This window comes from Rhopalosiphum maidis, chromosome 4, assembly GCF_003676215.2.
Source record: "Rhopalosiphum maidis isolate BTI-1 chromosome 4, ASM367621v3, whole genome shotgun sequence".
Taxonomy (NCBI): domain Eukaryota; kingdom Metazoa; phylum Arthropoda; class Insecta; order Hemiptera; family Aphididae; genus Rhopalosiphum; species Rhopalosiphum maidis.
This window is the reverse complement of record NC_040880.1, coordinates 9747557-9767892: the sequence shown is the minus strand read 5'-3', so window position 1 is coordinate 9767892 and position 20336 is coordinate 9747557. Positions and strand designations below refer to the sequence as shown.

Genomic DNA, 20336 nt, shown 5'->3' with positions numbered 1-20336 from the left:
AGGCTTTATGTTAAATCGAAAACGATTATGAGTAAATAATTGGCAACAGGATGAAAACGAGAGTGAAAATTGACCGTTTGCCCGTTATATCGTTTTGGCACCTAAATACACGGGTGAGGAGTGGTTCAGACGACCGTAACCGTATACATAATCATATTATAACGTATGCATGTGTATTGCAGTGAAGAAAACAATATAAAAAAAAACAACTATATAGACGGCGCGTATCGGCCAGGTTCATCTTTTCAGGTCATAATCGTCGGCGAAAAAAAGTAACCACCACTGTTGGTACGAGAAAACGCGGGGTGGTGGAAATAATGGAAGGAGCAATTATATAAAAAGTGCTGTGAAAGCGGATCGTGGACCAAGTGATATTCAATCGCTTACCGAGCGATGTGTCGTGTTACATATTTTTTTTGAATAAAAACGCGAATCGTAACTTTTATAATTAATACCAGTCGTTCGATAAATCGTTTCGAAAAGTTGTCGCTGTAAAAAAGCTCAACCCGAAATACTATTCATTTTTATATTAATATTATTATTATTATTTTTTTTTTTTTTTTGTAAAAACTTGTTTAGACGCGAAGTGTACGCACAGATAACATCAGTCGAAGGATTCGCAAGATGGCTACGTGGTGCTCCGCAGTAATGGTTAGTAAAAAGAAAAATTACGACAAAATCCGTGGTAACCCTATATACACTTAAAATGTTAAAGTGAATATTTACCTTCTCTCTCTCTTTATTTTTCACATAAAAAAAATATTATGACTGTTATTATTTCGAAATTTAATTTCTCGCGAAATTATATTATAATGTTATTATCTCGTCCTAACGATTACAGCGTAGTTTGCAGTTGGGTATCGGTTACAAACGCGCGCGGCAGAGTGTTGGTTCGTAGTTTGTCGCTCCAAATGATATCGTAAAAGTCGTGCGACACCATAATTTGTTCAAACTATATCAGATTTCCATTCACCCCGTGACGTGTTGCAGATCGTCCATATGTTATTTGCTCTGTCGTTAACGAGCACTTTAGACTTTCAACTTTCCGAAAGCCTCAAATAATATTAAAAAGGAATAGCATAAAAATATACGCAAAACTGCAAGACGAGAGTATTAAATTACGCTTGTGTACGGAAAACTATTATTTAAACAGTAAAAACGATGCGCCCAAATCGGAACACGCGTTATCCGGTAACGGTCGGCGTTTATAATGTGTGTGCAGTCATTATTAGGTTTATTGCTTACATTCAGACATTTTCGTGAAATACAACACAACAGTAATAATTATCATTACGATGTATATTAATTCAGAAGAGCCTGTTCGAATAATGGTCACTTTTATCGGGATTCTAGCTCCGGTTTCAGTATATTGAATAACGTTTATTTTATTTTCTGTATATACGTTATTGTCTGAACATTTATTTAACTTTTTTTCATCAAATGGATATGGCGGCAGTGTCAGGGTCAGTTGACATATCTGTAAGCTATTTAAAACGCACATTCTACGTAATGTACTAGAAATATTATAATATTATTGTTTTTAATCAAATTACTCCATTAACCACGTTTTTAGTTAAAGCCTAGGTACATCAATAACTTACAGTAAAATTATTATATTATTATCATTATTTAAACATCAATTAATTTTTCAACTCTATAAATTTTAAGAAAACAGTTCTTTAACTTTTTAATTGGATGATTTCAATTTAATATTTAAACAATTTTATTCGATCGTCACCATTAATTATATAATTGTATAAATACAATTAGTTTATGAAGTACATTTTCAAGTATATATTTCTCGAATTAAAATTGTTATGTAAGAAGTAATGGCGCATTAACGGTTAAATAAATATAATTATGATAACTTGAATTTAAAATTATTAAAAAATCAAACGAATAAAAAAATGTCGAATAAATTGTCTCAAAGTATACTAATGAATAGTTGAATATTTAAAATAATACCAAATTACGTTATATATGCGTAGAGTTTATAGTACTTAGCATATCAAAACATTTTAAATCAATTTTTATGTTTAAAGCTTAAAACAGATTTTGAAAGTACAATAATTTTATTACCATGCAATGGTTAGGAGACGGATATAATTTTCATATTTAATAAAATGATTTTTCCAAAATAAAAATGATACAAAGTACATTAAAAAACCAAAAGTACTGAAGTACTGATGAGCTAAATAAATTATTATTTATTCACCTTAAGTGTATATTCAATATTTATTTAATTCAATAATAATAATAAAAAAAAATTATATAAATACCGATTCGACTTTCTAATATAAATAGGTAAGATCCTCTTGTAAAAATAAGAGTCTATAGTTTTTATAAAACTTATACCTCTAAAAAAAGTTTATGTGGTATCCAAGAAATATAAAACTTTAAATTTAATTTTCAACATTTAAATGTCCCATGTATGTTTCTTTACATTAAAATCCATTTGTACAATATATCGTAAAAACTAAACAGTAATCTGTTTTTATAGAAAACTCGAAACTTGAAACTGTCAAATTGAAAATATTATAAAAAATTATTGAGAAATGACATATTTGAATTACATAATAATATGATATATTGATTTTGTGACACACGCAACTTAGTTGTTTTTGTATATTTTACAAGACTCTCAACCAACGATAAAATAAAAAAAATATCGCTGTAAAACTTGCATTATTATATTACATTTCTCACGTAACTCATACATTTTAAAAAAAAACAGATGTGGCTTTAATTATTGGTATTATGTTATATACAATTTTATTTTGTATTAATCTTTCTTTGAAATTACATAATAATATATACAATACACTCATCAAAACCAGTTGAATGAATCGATGGAAACTTGTATTGAATATTTTAATAACCATCAGAATTACAGCAGACAACATTATGATGAAACTCTACTACAATTAAACTACAAAAAAATGTATCAAAATGACAATTTATACGAAGAAATAATACAATATTATCTCACAAATATTTTTATTTTAAGCCCATTTCTGTGCATGATCTCAAATAACCGTTGTTGCTGCAAATGTATATTTAACAATGAAATAAAAATTATAATAAAAATGGTAGAAAAAAATCATCAGAGTACCAGATTTGCCTATACGGTACGCCGTGCCCCCTCTGGCTTCATAAAACTAAACGAAAAATTATCAATTTAAATTATGCAATGCATTCTGTAACAATCAAATAAAATACAACTCTGACGGCCTGAAAAAACAAAATATGTAATAATTTAATAATCTATGTAATTTGACAAATTATTCAAATTTATTTTTAATATGACGTTATTTACAGCCATCTACAATAATTATTAAATCACGAAACGCATGAGTATACTAGAAAAGTTCAAAGTTTTATAATGTAATAAAAAAATCAATATTTTTAAATATAATATTATGTAGCATTTAAAAATACAATTTACCTCTGCAAATTATGTATACCTAATATAATTTTTTTAAAAATAAAAATTATAATAATTCGATGTAATATGTTTTTTGTAACAACTGTGGTTAAATAAAAACGTCTTCGTTTCAGTTGAGCATTTACTTAAAATCAAAAATGATGAAACGAATCATTATTTACAATGTGCTTATTGCAGCCGAAACGTCGAGATATACATAAAAAAAAAAAAACTCAACACAGCACTGTTCGGTAATAATCACCGTCTGACGCAAATTATGCCTATACCTATAATGTTTTGAAATATTTCAACATAAATATTTATGTGGCTATATTTGTGTATGCCGATGATTCGCAAATATTAATGCAACGTCGTCTGAATGCTCAAGTGAAAGATAATCGATAAACAACTATATTTCGTCAATAGAGCCTTGTTTTTATAAGGAAAATTGAAAAGTCAAAATTTATCATCATTTTTTGTTTTCAATAGCTGAAAATAATAAATATACCAATGTGTATAATGAAAAGTGTTCGAATCAACAATTTTTGTTTACTGTGTTCGTGCATATTTGTTATTTGTAGCAAAGTTAGTTTACTGCACCACGACCATTAAGGTACTTACATGACGTCGAACAATAAATGCTCCGAATTTCCAAATGAAAACAAAAACGGCTGAAACGCAACATTTGGCATAGACTAAGCAAGCGATGGCTCTGATGTTTACCAGCCGCCCCGCAAAAATGACATTACCAGTGAAAACTGTTCGAACTATACGTAGTAGTGGTATTAAGGAGTCGGTCTGAATGTGTTTTCGTTCAACAGACTTTTGAAAGGTTTTAAATTAGATTATAATGACGAGGAAACATTTCTTTTAAAAGGCCAATTAAATTCTCTACGATGAGGGCCACTAAAGATTATAGAAAAGAACATTTTATATTTGCAAATAAAACGCACGTTTTATAATTTACAAGGCAAGACTTTCAAGTGCGCGTACCTACCAGTGTTTTTGTCCGCAGAATTTAATATAACGTATTTACTATTTATGCTTACCTTAAGTTCTCCACTCGTGATTTGTTTAGTACAGCATCGATCTCAGACTGCGGCAACTTACCGGTTCGCACTACGCATTAAAAAACATTCAAAGGTCCAATGTCCATTCTAATCTTTCTTTCGTTCACGCGTCGTTATTCAGCTATTATTTAGAAAGGCAAATCTTTCGTCTGAATACGAACGTTCGATATAATATTTATAGTTGTCGACCGTTTGTATGAATAATAATACGATTAATCAGTAATAACCACTGTAAATCGAAAACGTCTCGTCGGTGTTGACGTATAAAAAAAAAATTAATGCCGCGAACAAACGTTTTGTTACTTTCGGACGATAATATAATAATTATTATTATTGTTCGCAGTCCGTGTATTATGCCCATGATATTTTACACGCAACGTCTATGAATAATATAATGTATCAATTATTCTGCCGTATAGGTGCAATGACGAAAACGTTTGATTCAATGGTCTCTATTATAATTGTATCTGTAGACAATATTCGTTACGGTCGAGCCGAGAAATAAATAGGCCGTCAGAGCGAAATTATCGATGTTATTATGCGATGTGGCTACAACAGGTGCTATAAGCAAGCGGACGACACGTGACAACCGAAAGCGCTTATAAACTCCTGTAGTATACGTGTTATACAGTTGTGTGATAATTATAATGAAAGTACACAGTATTGTCAGTATTATATTCGAAGTCGTCGAAAATTTTTACTCGAAGACCGGACGACGCGACAGTAATAATATTATATTATGTTATCATATTAGTTCTCGAGAGATTTATTTGAAGATCATTTTTGAAATTAAAACTAAACCAGGTACATATAGCTATCCATTTGAGATTATAAAAAAACTGTCGAAAAAGCACACAAATCTATTGCGTTTCGAGACGAAAGTGTATACATCACCGCACGCTCAACAGCTATGCTGTGCCTATACTTGTGCGAACCTGATATTCGTCTCGATATCGAATACTCAATAACAATATGTGTTTATAAGTAATGGCAATATTATTAAACCGGTGTGAAACTCCCGTAGCCTCGGACGACAAACATTGTTTATCCATCGATCGCAAATAATATTATTACAACGATATTATTTGTTGTGTAACGGACGCGAAACGATTAAGCTAATATTGGGTTGTACGGTGTACTCGGTGCAGAAGACTAATGGTGCACACGAACAGGTGAAGTAAATCGGGATATTTATGTGTGTGTGTGTGTGTGTGTGTGTGTGTGTACACAGAGAGTTCGTCGCGCCAGGTATCCTACGTCACCGTAGATCGTGTATTATTGATTTTTGGATTTTTTTTTTACCACCCCCACCGCCGCCGCCGTGTGTCCATTCTCCTATCTCCTAATTTGTGTGCAGACCAAAGTGGCGGGTCAATTACACACGCCAGAAAACCCGGATTGTTTGTGATCACTGATCACGAAACCAATGGATTGGTCACGGAACGGTTATTCTCGCGTACAATCGACTACCTTCTTTATACTACCACTGATACTAATACTACTACTACAGGTGCACACCGTGGTGTGTATACTGTGGAAAATGGAAAACAAAAACACGTTTAATGGGCCGCAATTTTTATCTCACAGTTTGAGGTTTTTTTTTCTGTTTATTCTTATTTTTTTTTTACGTAATCGATCCGATTTCCGTTTACATATCGGGTATTTTTTTGTGATTTCCGATATCGGGAAACGATATGCATTACCCCAATGTATATTATTAATATATAATGGTTCTCTGTGTCGACGGCATACTCTACGGCGAAAAACCGAAAGTTCCGAAAACGGATGTAGAGCCTCACTAGCTGTATATACACGTCTAATGATATAATATAATACATTATATACGCGCGTCTATTATGCGTACAGTTGCACAAACACATTGCATACAAATTCAAATGTACAAGTATTAGTAGCATTGTAAATTCCAGCGGAGCCACACATAATAAGCTAATTAAATAATATATACTTTCCAAAATACATACTATTATATCCTGCTCACATGTATAGTTGGGTACTCGCATTATGCTAAATACGTTATGTCGGTACGTGTGCGTGCATTTAAAACCCAATAGACGTACCACCTACCTAAATATTGCTCGAAATTTCAACGACGCGTAATGATCAACATTAAAAGAAAAAAAATTACGATAATACTACATTTTTTATAACTGATGTTTTTGAGATCCTCCCCCCCCTCCCAGATCTTCAAAATCTCGAGTAATAACGTATTATAATAATACTATGAGTATGAAATAAATATTCTCGTGACTATTATGCATTAAGTAGTTTGTTCAGTAGACAACCTATACTACCTATAGAAATATGCAGATAAGAAAAATAATCGCATAACACTATTAATATATTCGAACAGTCGTTATAGAATATAACAAAAATCCCGAAAACTCATCAAATAAAATTATTTAGGTATTTATGATCGATGGTATCATGAAACATCGATCCGCGTTTAATTGAATCTTTTTATAAATTTAAACTCACAGATTTATAATACGCCCAGGGGACACATTCAAACGATTCACGTTGAAAAACATACATTTAAATTAATTTTAACAAAATAACGACTATAACGACCGTTATACTTTTACTAGTAGTCTATATTGGTTAAATCGAAAAATAAAAATTAACACTTATTGAAAAAATAAGAAAATTAATCAAATATTGTTTGTTGTTACATTTTTTTAACTTACAAGTATACCTAAGTTTTAAAAAAATATGTATCGTGTTACAGGTGTGTTTAGACATTAACTAATAAAACAGGAGAAATCATTAATAATTTCCATAACAATTTTTTTTTTAATTTTTGGTGAAACTGCGATCTAATGCAATTCAATACGCCAATAAATGTCAATTAAAAACACGTAATTAGTATAATATACACCCAAACATTAATTCCCTACGTTTTTTTAAATCAAAAAAAAAATACAAATTACTATGATAATTAAAAATGCATGACAAATAATATTTTGATCAGATCAGAAATTAGAATAATTTCGCCCATCATTGAACTGATCTATAAATTCAAATCAAGACACGTGTCCAATTTCATATGCATTTAATTTTTCACTTATGAATAATTAATTTTTTCTATATCACCTTTTATATTGTTCTTGTATTTCTCGTTTAAATACAAATATCACATTACAAACGTTTAATAGTCTTAATAAATTTAAGTACATTAGGATAACTCACTAACAATATTGAACAGTATTTAGAGTAAAACATTTCACAACTGTTATAGTATAACGAATTATATAACTGAAAGATTCTACTCATATGCACAAGATGAAAATACGGCATAGTTCATAACATAGTTATCCGTTAAATAAGTTAGAATTTCGAGATTATTTAGAGCATCGTAAGACGTGAGATCAAACACAAATGCATTTTCAACTTTCTTGGGTCTGAGAAATAGTAAGCCAAAAATACACCTTTAATAATTTGTTCATTTTGTAAATTTATATTCGGAGAAATACCGAAGTTTCGCAGTTTATTGTTACCTGTAATAATACGACAACAACTATTCCTAGCAGAGTGTGACCTGTGAATGTACTAAGCTAATAATATTATAATATTATCTTTGTTTGATCTCCATATGTTAATCCCGCGGCCATATCGTATGGAAACTTCGTCGTCATAAGCGCGCGGAATTCCAAAATTGCTGTATGTTATTTGTTTGATAATTTAATCGTAATTCTCTAGTTTCTCACTTCTTCCATCATAAACTTCCCGGAAATGCGTACAAATCGTAACGTCTGTTTTAGGCATGGTTGCGAATTAGGGGGGGGGTGTCGGGCGACTGGGTTTATCGCCCCAAAATACATCACTTTCACGTCAAAACAAAATATTTAACATTATTTGTTCTTCCCTTTAAACGATATCACCTCATATTGCTATAGCGTCAAGGGTTTTCGTAATAAAAATCCGATTATGTCCGTTTTCTTTATTATTTCTTCGAATAATACGGGTGACTGGGCGACTGACCCTGGCGCCCAAATGCGTGCGTTTCGCCCCTTTTGTAAATACACCGGATGCTGCGCGAACAAGGATTGTCTGCGGTTTATTCGAACTGCTTAATACGATGATACGGACGGGAAAAGTCATGGGTCCTGGGGAATGAGGAGCGGGAAATCGGGGAGAAAAACGTCCTAAATTGCTGGGGTCCGATGACGTCTGCAGACGCCCCCACGAAATTACATATATGAACGTAATTCGGCGCCGTCGGCTATCCTATATTGTACTAGATTCCCTCGCGCTGCAGTGTAACGATCGATAGTTATGTTATGCCGTCATTCTTTTTCTACTTCGGATAGCGCGTCTGCAATGGTTATCTAATAACCAAACAAGCTGCACCGGTGCTATAATGACGATCCGACTGTACCTATAACATTATGACTATCAACCGCGATAATGTAATCGATCCTGGTTACGCTGATTATTGCGGTCGAATAGCACAATAGCAATACCGATGTAGGACAATAATAATTATTATAATAGTAATGAAATCCATTTCTATTCGTCGGAATGCAAGTATAACGATAAGTAATAATGATAATACTATAATAACGTATAACATTCTATTTGCGACTGCAGACCGATAGCGGGCGGATAAAGGATCGATCCGACGTCAGCTATCAAATTATATCGATTTTCTTCCAACAAAGCTACTCTTGAAAAACCAAAACACAATTCTTTAAAAACAAATATACTCGGTAAAACCGAAGGCCCGAGTTGAAAACATTTTTCATTGATAAGTGATGTACATAATAATATATGATGTATATTGATGGTTTGAGACTACGTATTGTTGTTGTACCTACTACTATCATATTTTCCACTAACATATTATACGTATTAAGTTCACGGACGATCTGTCGGCTTCGGCTTGGGCACATCGCACTATATATATATATATATATACATGCAATATCTCGGATTGAAACCAACGCAAACGTCGAGAATCGATACGCATCTATGGACGTGTACTATTATTTTTATTCATTCAAAAGGCTAGTCCAATACGCGTTACGATGATATTATGAAATAACTCTGGAGCTGCAGCTTGCAGTTGAAATACGTTGTGTGCCGTGCGATGAAAACGATTAATATATATTTTGCTGATAACGCGCGAAACGTCTTCGACGACCGCTCCCAGATGTTTCGTTTCATTCGCATCATCATAAACTGTCGACACAAATAAATGTCACCTTATTATACATGAATATATAAACGATATTTCAGTGTGCATATTTATATACATATATTGTTTCAATCTTGACGAAAAGATCACGTGATTGAAATGCAATCACGTCGTCGCTTTTGTTGTTGAATGATAGGTAGGTAATGATGAATAATGATATCTGTATGGGTATATCTTATAAGTTCGTATATCTGAAATCATATAACGAATAGGCAATACCATCCTCAGAAAAAGCAATAGATAAAATATTTGAAGAATTCCATTAAATTTATCAAGTATTTATGATGGATGTGTTATTATATAGGTAACCGATTTACTAAATCAATATATTACTATTACATTGGTAATTGCAATATGACGTGTACAGATTGTCACGTTATTTCGCGTGTTTCCTACATTCCGTTATTATTGTTAGGGCTCGGAAGTTGTTGCATTAAAAATGTTAAAAGTATGCAAATGTATAATATACAATTAAAATAACCAAAAAAAAAAAATCTCTTAAGTATATGGCTGATGTTTACTGATAAGGTAAACATTGTTGAAATTTAACGCCTAGAAGGCGTTCCAAATTTTCAAGGATGGGCATGAGATGTAACTTAATGAAAAAATTTAAGATAAAATAAAAGTAGCTGGCATAATTTTAAATGTCACACAATTACGGGCTTGTATCACAAAATATGTTTTAATATAGGTAGTAAAATTAAAACAATATGCTAAAAGGGGATCATAGAGTAAAAAACGTCGGAAATATCGATACCTTTGCTGTACATTTAGTTTAGCATATTAGATATTTAAAGAGAGATAACACCTTCACGGTTCATCTCGAGTTTCATCAGCTATATAGAAATTATTGTGGTAGGTGAGAAGTCTAAATAATTAAGTGCGATTTTCGTTCAAGATATTATTAATTTTATATTCTCTGCAGTGGGCGACCAACAAGTTGTTTTATACAATTTTAAAGTGTTTGTAAATTCTGACTTTTGATAATGACACGCGTAGTTCTGTTTGTCATAACATATAATATTACAATAAACAATCATAATAATAATATGGTCCAGTCAAAAATATCTGTACGATTGCAGTTGCGCAGAAGATCGCGATAACGCTCTTGTCGTAGACGTCACGTGCTGTATGATTCGATCGTTTTCTATATTGTTTTGTACATTTTTCTTTGAGAATATTTATTACAACTCGCAGTAATGTATATTTTATATAATATTCGTTATAGTACCTTACGAAACGTCGGACGGTACATCGGAATACATTATTATTTATTGTGTATATAACAGCAGCAGCACAATATCTGTGCGATAAATTCGACGTAACCGTCGTCTCGGTGCCTTATCGATGTATATAATATTATATAGGTAGATGATGGTCCATCGCGACTTTCCGGGGGATATCTCACATAGATATATGTTATATTGCTAACGTGGAAAAACTATTAACTTGCTGTCTATACATAATAATATATTATACATGCTATATATTTAGTAATGAAGATCACTTTCATAGCGCTAACGCAAAACTGTATAGCTATGGACCTAATTTTCAGATGGGAACGGTGGTAGAGTGACCGACGAAACGAGAAGAGAGTTTACGTATATTATTTATAATAATATAAATAATTCTAATGACTCCATTCGGTTAGTTCGGTACTCTTTTCTTTTGACGGTTTTTTCCCGATAAGCCGAGATGAGAAAACAAAATATATAAGCGACTATATACTACAACGGAGTTCAATATCGTATATCTGTATAAATATATACTATAGGTATACGTATAATACCATGTTGTATTATATGTACCGCGTTCCGCTCAGTAGTTAAAAAGAAACGAAATGCAATATTAACGAACTCTGCTAGTAAATAATAAAGCAATCACGTCACGGATTTGAATATGGCACGGGTAATGGAGTTACGGAGACAAATTGGAAAGGAATCAAAGAAGTGTGAGAGGGATGATATCAAATCAATAGTTTTCACAATTTTGTCGTATATTTAAACCGATTACCAACTGTCATATAACAACCTTACAAACTATACACACACGCGCATAAAATAAAGTCTTACCGGACTTAACCATATGCCACGTATGTACATTGTGATAACTGATAAGTATTTCACCAACACAAATATAATCAGTGGCAGATCTACACGCGGGACAAACCGGGACAGCTGTCCCAGGGCACAAGGTCTAAAAGGGCGCCCAATGGACTAATGGGTTGACTCTATTTTCAAACAAAATTTGAGTGTAGACTAGTCTGTGGCTGATGTAAAAAAAGTGTAAAGTTAAACGTTGGCTATAGTAGACGGTATCAAAATAATTGAAAAAATAATCAAAGTATAATATGTGTACCGTGTAGATAATATGAATCACGTACAGTATTGGGTATACTTATGTATATTAGGAAACACAAAAATCGTTTTAAATTTGTGTGGACTTGAGTTCAGTGATAAAAATCTGCTAGTAATGACAAAGGTCTTAAAAATATACCAACGGTACTCTCGAAATATATTTATCGCGTTAATTTACGGTAAATATAATAAATGGCATAACATCGTAATAATATACGTGTACATATTATATACATATATATATATAAAACACTCACATTTGTATAATCGTTAATTCTTGGATTTGTCTTTTTCGTTTTATTTTTAAAACAGTTGTCGAAGTGCCCCTTTAAACAGCTGTCCGTAAGACGTCACCTGGTTGCGCCTAATTTAAAATTAAATATTATGTGTAACATGTAATTGTAAATGATAATTAGACTTTTTTCATAAATTTAAACAAGACTACGTACTATACATAAAGACTAAAAAATTTACACGATTACGATATTTTTCTAGTTGAGTAAAAAGAGCAAAGCGTGCCGTACCAAAATATGTGTGATCTGAAAAAATAGGCCCCGATCTAATGTACGCCAAGTTATATGCCGACCAAACATTAGCGGAAACGTGTGGTTTCAAACGTTAATCCAGCGACCCCAGGGGCGGATTCTGCAGATAGTGTTTTCGTTCGGCCACCGCGTTCGTAAAAGGATATAATAACAACAATTTTACAATCGCAATCGTCGTTGATCGATACACGCGAGGACATAATATCACCGAGACATAATATCCGGAGTTACAATTGTACAAATGGTCATTTTATTGTTATAATATTATTATATTATACGCGGTGGACATCGAATTTATCATTCGTTGCGGATCGCGCAGTGTGTTGTCCGACGTATGAGTAGTCGTTCGTATAAAATCGCATATAATAAATCGTATTGCTCCCGGAAGGATAGCGTAAAAGAACTCAAACGCGTTTCGTCGGAAATCGGTCGACATGTTTTATTCGTCGTATTTCCGACCTTTGTGTGTGCCGTCTTAAACGCATTTTCGGGCCCGAATTTCGAACGCAATAACAATATATTATCATGTTTTATTATATTATTAAACACAGACCGACTGCTTCTTCGTGATATTGGCTGCCGGCAAATGATTTGTACGCGTAAAGCACGATCACATAATACATAATTTATTGTATTATCATGTTTTCGTCGAGCACTTTCGATTCGTTTTGAGAATATTATTATATAAAAATAAAATTATGTTCTCCACGCAGTATATTGTACACCGGCCGAACGGATCGAAACACGTCGTATTAATAATGTGAATATGATTATGTAATAATAGCGATACAATAATTGTTTCCATTTTCCGGTCGACGAAAACCGCTTACGTGTAATACGTATAGTATAATGCGAGTATACACGCGAGTATACGACCATCGTGAATAAAAACCGTTAATACATAATTTATTTTTGATCGATGGAAATATTTCATTTGCATAGTCAATCGACTACAGCCGTTAGCTTAAACGCGAAGAGTCAAGCGTTAAATATATAATATAAAACGATCTTTACAGTCTTGAAAAGGTGGTTTCTATTAATTTTTTTTTATCTTTCAAAAAGTTTCATATAAGACCTTCGCTATAGCCTATATAAATAAATATTCGAGTCTTAATGGTATTTTGAAGAGGTAACTTTTTTTTATTTTCTAAACAGTTATTTGAAAGTTATTACTACAGGCGCGAACGCAGGGAAAAATTTTCGTGGGGGGAGGGGTTGAATAAATGTACATAACTATCATACTATTAATTTGTAGGCCAGGTAATCTATTTCCTGTTACTGATATTTCGGAGGGGGTATAAGACACCTAAACCCCCCCCCTGCGTTCGTGCCTGTATTACTAACAGCATATGGTACAATATTACTATAGAATTATACTAATCGCCTTGCAACATTGTTCAATAAATTAATGTGAGTAATCTAAAAATCGTTTTCAAATGCAACGATAATGGACATAGACATGGATTGTAATGTCATGTTAGAAGAGACACTCACCGTGATACCTGCCCTCTCAGAATTTTTAAAATGACTACTCTCTTCATTCCATGTGTGTAAATGTCTAATTGTATTAGGTATATTAAATATTTAAAAAGTTAAAGCTAAGTCAAATAGTTTATCAATTAAATCCAATAAATTGGATTTTAAATAGTACACTATATATACAGTTATATGTACATATGGATGTAGGTATGTTTGAATTCGTTTAATGACAGTTAAATACATTTATTGGACATTAATTTATTGAACATTATGATATTGTATTAAGTATTAACAGTGTACACTTAATATCAGAATAAAAGAAGTTTAAAAATTAACAGGTTTTTTTTAGTTCTAGCAACAAAAAAAAAAAAACCTTCTTAAAATGAGCAGAAACAAAAACACTGACTCAATTATAATAATGATTCGATTGAAATAACGTTTAGCCCGAGGAGTGTACGGTACGAGTAAGCGACTTCTCCGATCGAGACGCGCCAAAATAAAATTTATAAATCCCACAAAAACCAAATTTAATTACTATACTCATCGTCGTTTACCCGACGTACCTACCTATATAGCGAACTAGAACGGTTAAGATTTTCTTCGTGTGTTTTCCGCAGGTGTTGCTAGCAGTTGGCCGAGGCCTGGGCCGACCCGAAGCGCCGCTCACCGGTTTCGGCGGAGGCGGTGGCGGATTCCCCGGGCTCACGCTGGACAGCTACGCGGCTCCGATCAGTGGTGGCAGTAGCAGCGGACCGTACCCGAGTGGCGGCCCGCCACCGCAATACGGGCCACCGCAACAGGCGCCCGTCATACACAAGCACGTGTACGTGCACGTTCCACCCCCAGAGCCCACGTACTACGCTCCGAAGAAGCCTGTGCAACCGCCGCCACCACCGCAGAAACACTACAAGATCGTGTTCATCAAGGCGCCCACGCCGCCGCCGCCCACCGTTCCGGATATACCGGCGATCGCGCCGCCAGCCGAGCAGAAAACGCTCATCTACGTGCTGGTGAAGAAACCGGACGAAGCGCCCGAGATCCACATCCCGACGCCCGCGCCCACACAGCCGTCTAAACCGGAAGTGTACTTCATCAGATACAAGACCCAGGTGATTATCGATTGTCGTCGTTAATATTACAACAACGACACACACACACACAAAACAATGATCTGGAAAGGGCTGCCTTAAAAAAATTATTTAAAATTAAATTAAGATTTCTATTTACCAACAGCATATATAAATATACTATACAGTATATATCGCTCGACCAGAAATGTGAGGGTTACATATTTTTGATAGTTATTTAGTATAGTGGTTAACAACATTATCAATTACTTAATATCTGTTGTCATAAAATTATTAAATTATTACAAATCGAAAAAATATGTAAGAAATCGTATAGGTGAAAAAATTATAAATACGACCCGCCCCCTCCGTATTGACGTAGAACGGGAATTTCGTGCTCTCACTTCTCGATAGTTTATAATATTATTAATATTATGATTAATATTAAATAACTACCATCAATGGTACAAGTATAAAAAATTAAAACAAATACAAGTTCAACCAAACCAACAGTACCGTGTAATTAATTTTGATAAATATTATTAAAATAATTGTTTTAAAAACTCGGTGATGACGATGTTTCAATTTTCTTTTACTCTTTCAGAAACAAGAAGGCTACCCCAACTCGGTGGCGTCCGAGTACGGAGCTCCTGCGAGTCCGTCTCCATCGATCCCATCGGACACGTACGGCTCCCCATCACCATCCACAGGATACGGCGCGCCCAGCGGTCCAGGATCACTGTACTGATGGAAAGATAAACTGCCACCGAATCAAGACCAAGACACGACACTTTGATGTGATACCTAAGTCGTCTATTGTATACATAGCTACTATATGGTCGAAAAATGGAAACGATTAGGTTATATTAGTTAAACAAGCAATATCAAATAAAATAAGAGTATATATCTATAGGTTATGCACGCCGACACACTGGCACACTGCGCAGTTGTACATTATATTTTTATTATTATTATATTAATTATATCCGAACGTAGGACGACGATAACGCGTATATATTTATATATATATATATATATATATTATTAAATTTAGTGTTGCCATAAGAAAAAAAATCTTAGAATACGAGAAACGTCAGTTTCAATAATAGGTAATATATATTTAACGACCTATTATTGTTGTTAACAAAAACGACCAAAATTGAATACATAAAACACCATTTACGTTAAACATAAAATACGATTTATCATTAATATTATCATTAGTCCACCACCGCACCCTCATAAGTCATATGTTTTGCACGAAAAAACGCACTTGCCATTTCCGTCACATTTAAAAAAAAAAAAAAAAACGAATTTTTAAAGTCGTTGTACATCTCATCCTTACGGCCCCGTCCCTACAAGATACGTCGTTGTCTATGTACATACACAATATACACACATGATACATAAATATATGATACACTAACGTGCCTACATAATCGTTATTGTTTATTTTGTCCGGGTAATGATCATTCCATTATTACAAAAAAGACGTATTGTCATAGTATCATAACTTCAATATTATCACGTGTGTGAATATGTTCGCGTGAGTGCGTGACCGTCAAGATGTTTTCACTTTCTCTCGCTCTCAGCGTATCTACCTATTCAGAATTCTAAATTTTCGTAAAATTATTATGCAACTGGATTTTTTTCACTTTGACGGATTCCGTGATACGTATATGGATGTATAACATTATAACACACGCACAACACGTTATTGAATATACGTATATTATACAATCGTATTCACATGATATTATAATAATATTATACAATGTGTTCTGTTAACTGCGACGACGTTGTTGGATAACCAAATATTAAACATTTTTTTTCCGTTTTAAACACACAAGCATTTGGGTAATTAATGTGAAAATCGGACTGTTATAGCATCAAGCGAAATAAAAAAAAATAAAATAAAAAAAATAACACACTTATACTTTACGCAAAAATAATCACGACACCTTCACAATACTTTTATGATATGTATTACTTATTTGTATAATATCCAACTGTTATACTAAAATTTTTTTTATTTTTTGTACATAATCATATTGTTATTATATTTCATATGTTAGCATGTATATATTTTATTGTGTGCATTTGTTTTATACTTATTATTAATATACACTTAATTACCAACTCTGTATATTATTTTATATCTCTACCATCTACTACCTATAATAGGTATACAATAATTGACTTAAATATTTTTCACATAACGGGCAACGGTACTATAAACATATTCAATATGTAAATATATACCTACGTAAGTGGATAATTTTATTACAGCTTTACTTATTAGTTGAATAACCCGGCATCGCCAGCCAAGTGTTTTTGGTAATTCCGTTTGGTGTGTAGGCAAATCGTTTGGTTTTTATACACGGGCTTTATTTCCCATACGTCAACAATGGCACCAGTCTGTTTTTTATAAACCGCCGTGGTGGTATATAATATTCACAAAAATATGTGGGCATGTATATTATGAAAATTTGTACACATACTAAGTCTAGTCGATAGTTCGATAGTAGGTACAACTACAATAGGTCAACATTTAAAATGTAAATAAAAGTAATAATTACTCTATGTGTAGGACATAGATTTCACAATGAATATCAATATATTTTTAGTAACTTTTGTATCATTTTATTACGTTTATGGAAAATTTATTGTTTGATCGGTAAATATGCTAATGATTGTTGAGATCATCACGTCATGATCGTGTCGCGTACCCAATAAACAGTAAACTTGTGGGTCGCCGTTATAAAAAGGTTGGGAAACACTGTACTATTAATGTAGATGTAAATGCATTCATTGCTTACAACTAGTACAAGGCACAAAGCAGTGGATACGGTGCAAAGTTTATTAATATGATAATTTGTAATGGTAACAGAGCAGGACTCGCGCACAAGCCACCTTCGAAAGACCTTAAAAAAATAGATTAACTCATTCTAATAATATTATTTAATAATAATTATACACGCATTCGTACCTATTATTTTCACACACACCTGCACGGGATGAACCTAGAGGCCTACAAACCCTAAATCCTCCCAAAATGATAGTAGTTTAGTAATTTTTAGTTTATTAATTAATATAATTATATATTTACATCGTATGAAAATAATCAACGGAAATATAAAATAAAAATTTCAGCACCACTTATTGCACGGGGTTCAATTGGTTCAAAGTACCTACTCTCTAACCCTTCCTATTGTCTTTATTCTCTAAAAACTCTGAAATTCTCGTCAAAATCGGCAGAGTAGTTTTTGATTAAAATATGATTATAAAATATAAATCACATTATCACAACTGTGAACCGTCAACAATAGTCCGTATACACTTTGCCATTTATAAAATTTAAATATCGTAAATATCTACGTGAATTCATACAAAACATATATTATGTGGAAAAACAGTTTAAGTACTATACCTTATTAGTACGTAATAAATAATAACGAATTAATAAATTATACATATATGGCTTAATCCATACCGTACAGTTGCAAGTAGGAAAATTCAAATATAAAACCATTAATTAATAAGATAAATAACAAAGCTACGTTTCTACTTACCTCTATTACTATTTATATCATCTATTAAGAGGTTGTTTAATTTAGCGATACAGACGTTGAAAAAATTTACAAATCTTTGTATTATTGGCACTTTGGGGTTAAATTTTTGGACCAAAATAGACCTTTCTCTTTTTGGACAGTTGATACGCAATTTTGATCACTACCCAAGTTACCGACTTATTATTAATTTACCATCAAAATGACGAATCGTACAAAAAACCAATTATCACTGTTTTATTTTAATAATATAATAAATTATATACATGTATAATTACATAAATTTATAATGAATATCATGTCAAATATCAAAATATATAGAAAGTAGTTGCGATATATTTCAGTTAGGTACATACCAATGTCAGTGTTCCGAGTGTTTAAATGCAATCATGTATTCAATTTATTATTCAAATACCTAGCTATAATATGTAATATATTCGAAGACGACTTTAGCATATAAACCTTATTTGAAAATGAATACATTATACATTTACAACTTTATTTATACGATTAACGATATCATAAATTGATAGCAAAATAAAATACCTACCAATATTCTGAACATTCTGTCCAACGAGAGAATGCGTCGTGAGCTTATCAAAATTAGGTTTTCTCTTTTTCAGCGCATCCCCACGCGAAACCCTGTCACAGGGGAACCGGTTTCTATAACAGATTGACGCGGGGGAGTTGCACAGAATCGGCACGTTCTCTCGCCGGGCACAGTATATAGGTACAATCAATCAGTGGCGTAGCCAGAAATTTTTTCGGAGGGGCTCATCAATTTTTGTAAAATACAATTTAAGATTTTCATAGACCATTAAAAATTAAAATAATTTTTAAATTTTCTTGGTATTTCGAGGGGAGGGGGGCTGCAATAAACTATACAAATTTAGAACACTGCATACTTATCGTTCAATTTTCGCAGCTGGTGTGAATAATTATATTTACATATTATAAGATATAAGATATAAGATATTGTATGGCAATATAACATTATAATAATATATTTATAAGGTCAAACTTTATTGTAATATAAAATATAGTAAATATAATTTACTATAATACTATAGGTAGTAATTATTTTACTGGTACTATAATTATACCGAATATCTACACTATAAAGGTTTATTCAACTCATTAAATTTTGTTTAGCTTAAATTATAATATCTACATACTATGACGAAAAAAATGATACCACTAAAATTCGTTTATGACAAATGACAATCCGTTTGCTAACCTATTTTTTTAAATGTATGGTAAATTTGTAATATAGGTAATTTATTTAAGTATTATTTTTTTCTAAAAGATTAAACTAAAATGTGATACCTTTAGTTTTAGTAATGGAAAGATTATGAGGTACTTACTCTTAAATTCGTTTAATTAATTCCTTCGAAAAAAAATAAGTTCATTGACAGTTATTTTAAGTTAAACCAAAAATGGATAAATATTGCAGTGTATTGTGTATGGCCTCCACTGCGGGTTATCAAATCTGTGATGTCATGTACAATATCAAAAATCACCGTAACTAGTCACTAGCGAACAAATTTTAGTTGTATCATTATCTTAGACTCTATTCTATTTATTATAGTAATAAAACAATTATTGATTTT

The 20336-nt window shown here is 32.4% G+C and overlaps 1 protein-coding gene across 1 annotated transcript; it reads left to right on the top strand.

The window, feature by feature from the left end:
- The first annotated feature begins 378 nt into the window (after positions 1–378).
- Positions 379–17056, top strand: LOC113549253 (leucine-rich repeat extensin-like protein 3). Its single transcript, XM_026950462.1, has 3 exons — positions 379–651; positions 14708–15199; positions 15762–17056. The coding sequence occupies exons 1-3, from the start codon at positions 625–627 to the stop codon at positions 15903–15905; spliced, it is 663 nt and encodes a 220-aa protein (XP_026806263.1). The 5' UTR covers positions 379–624; the 3' UTR covers positions 15906–17056.
- The last annotated feature ends 3280 nt before the right edge of the window (positions 17057–20336 follow it).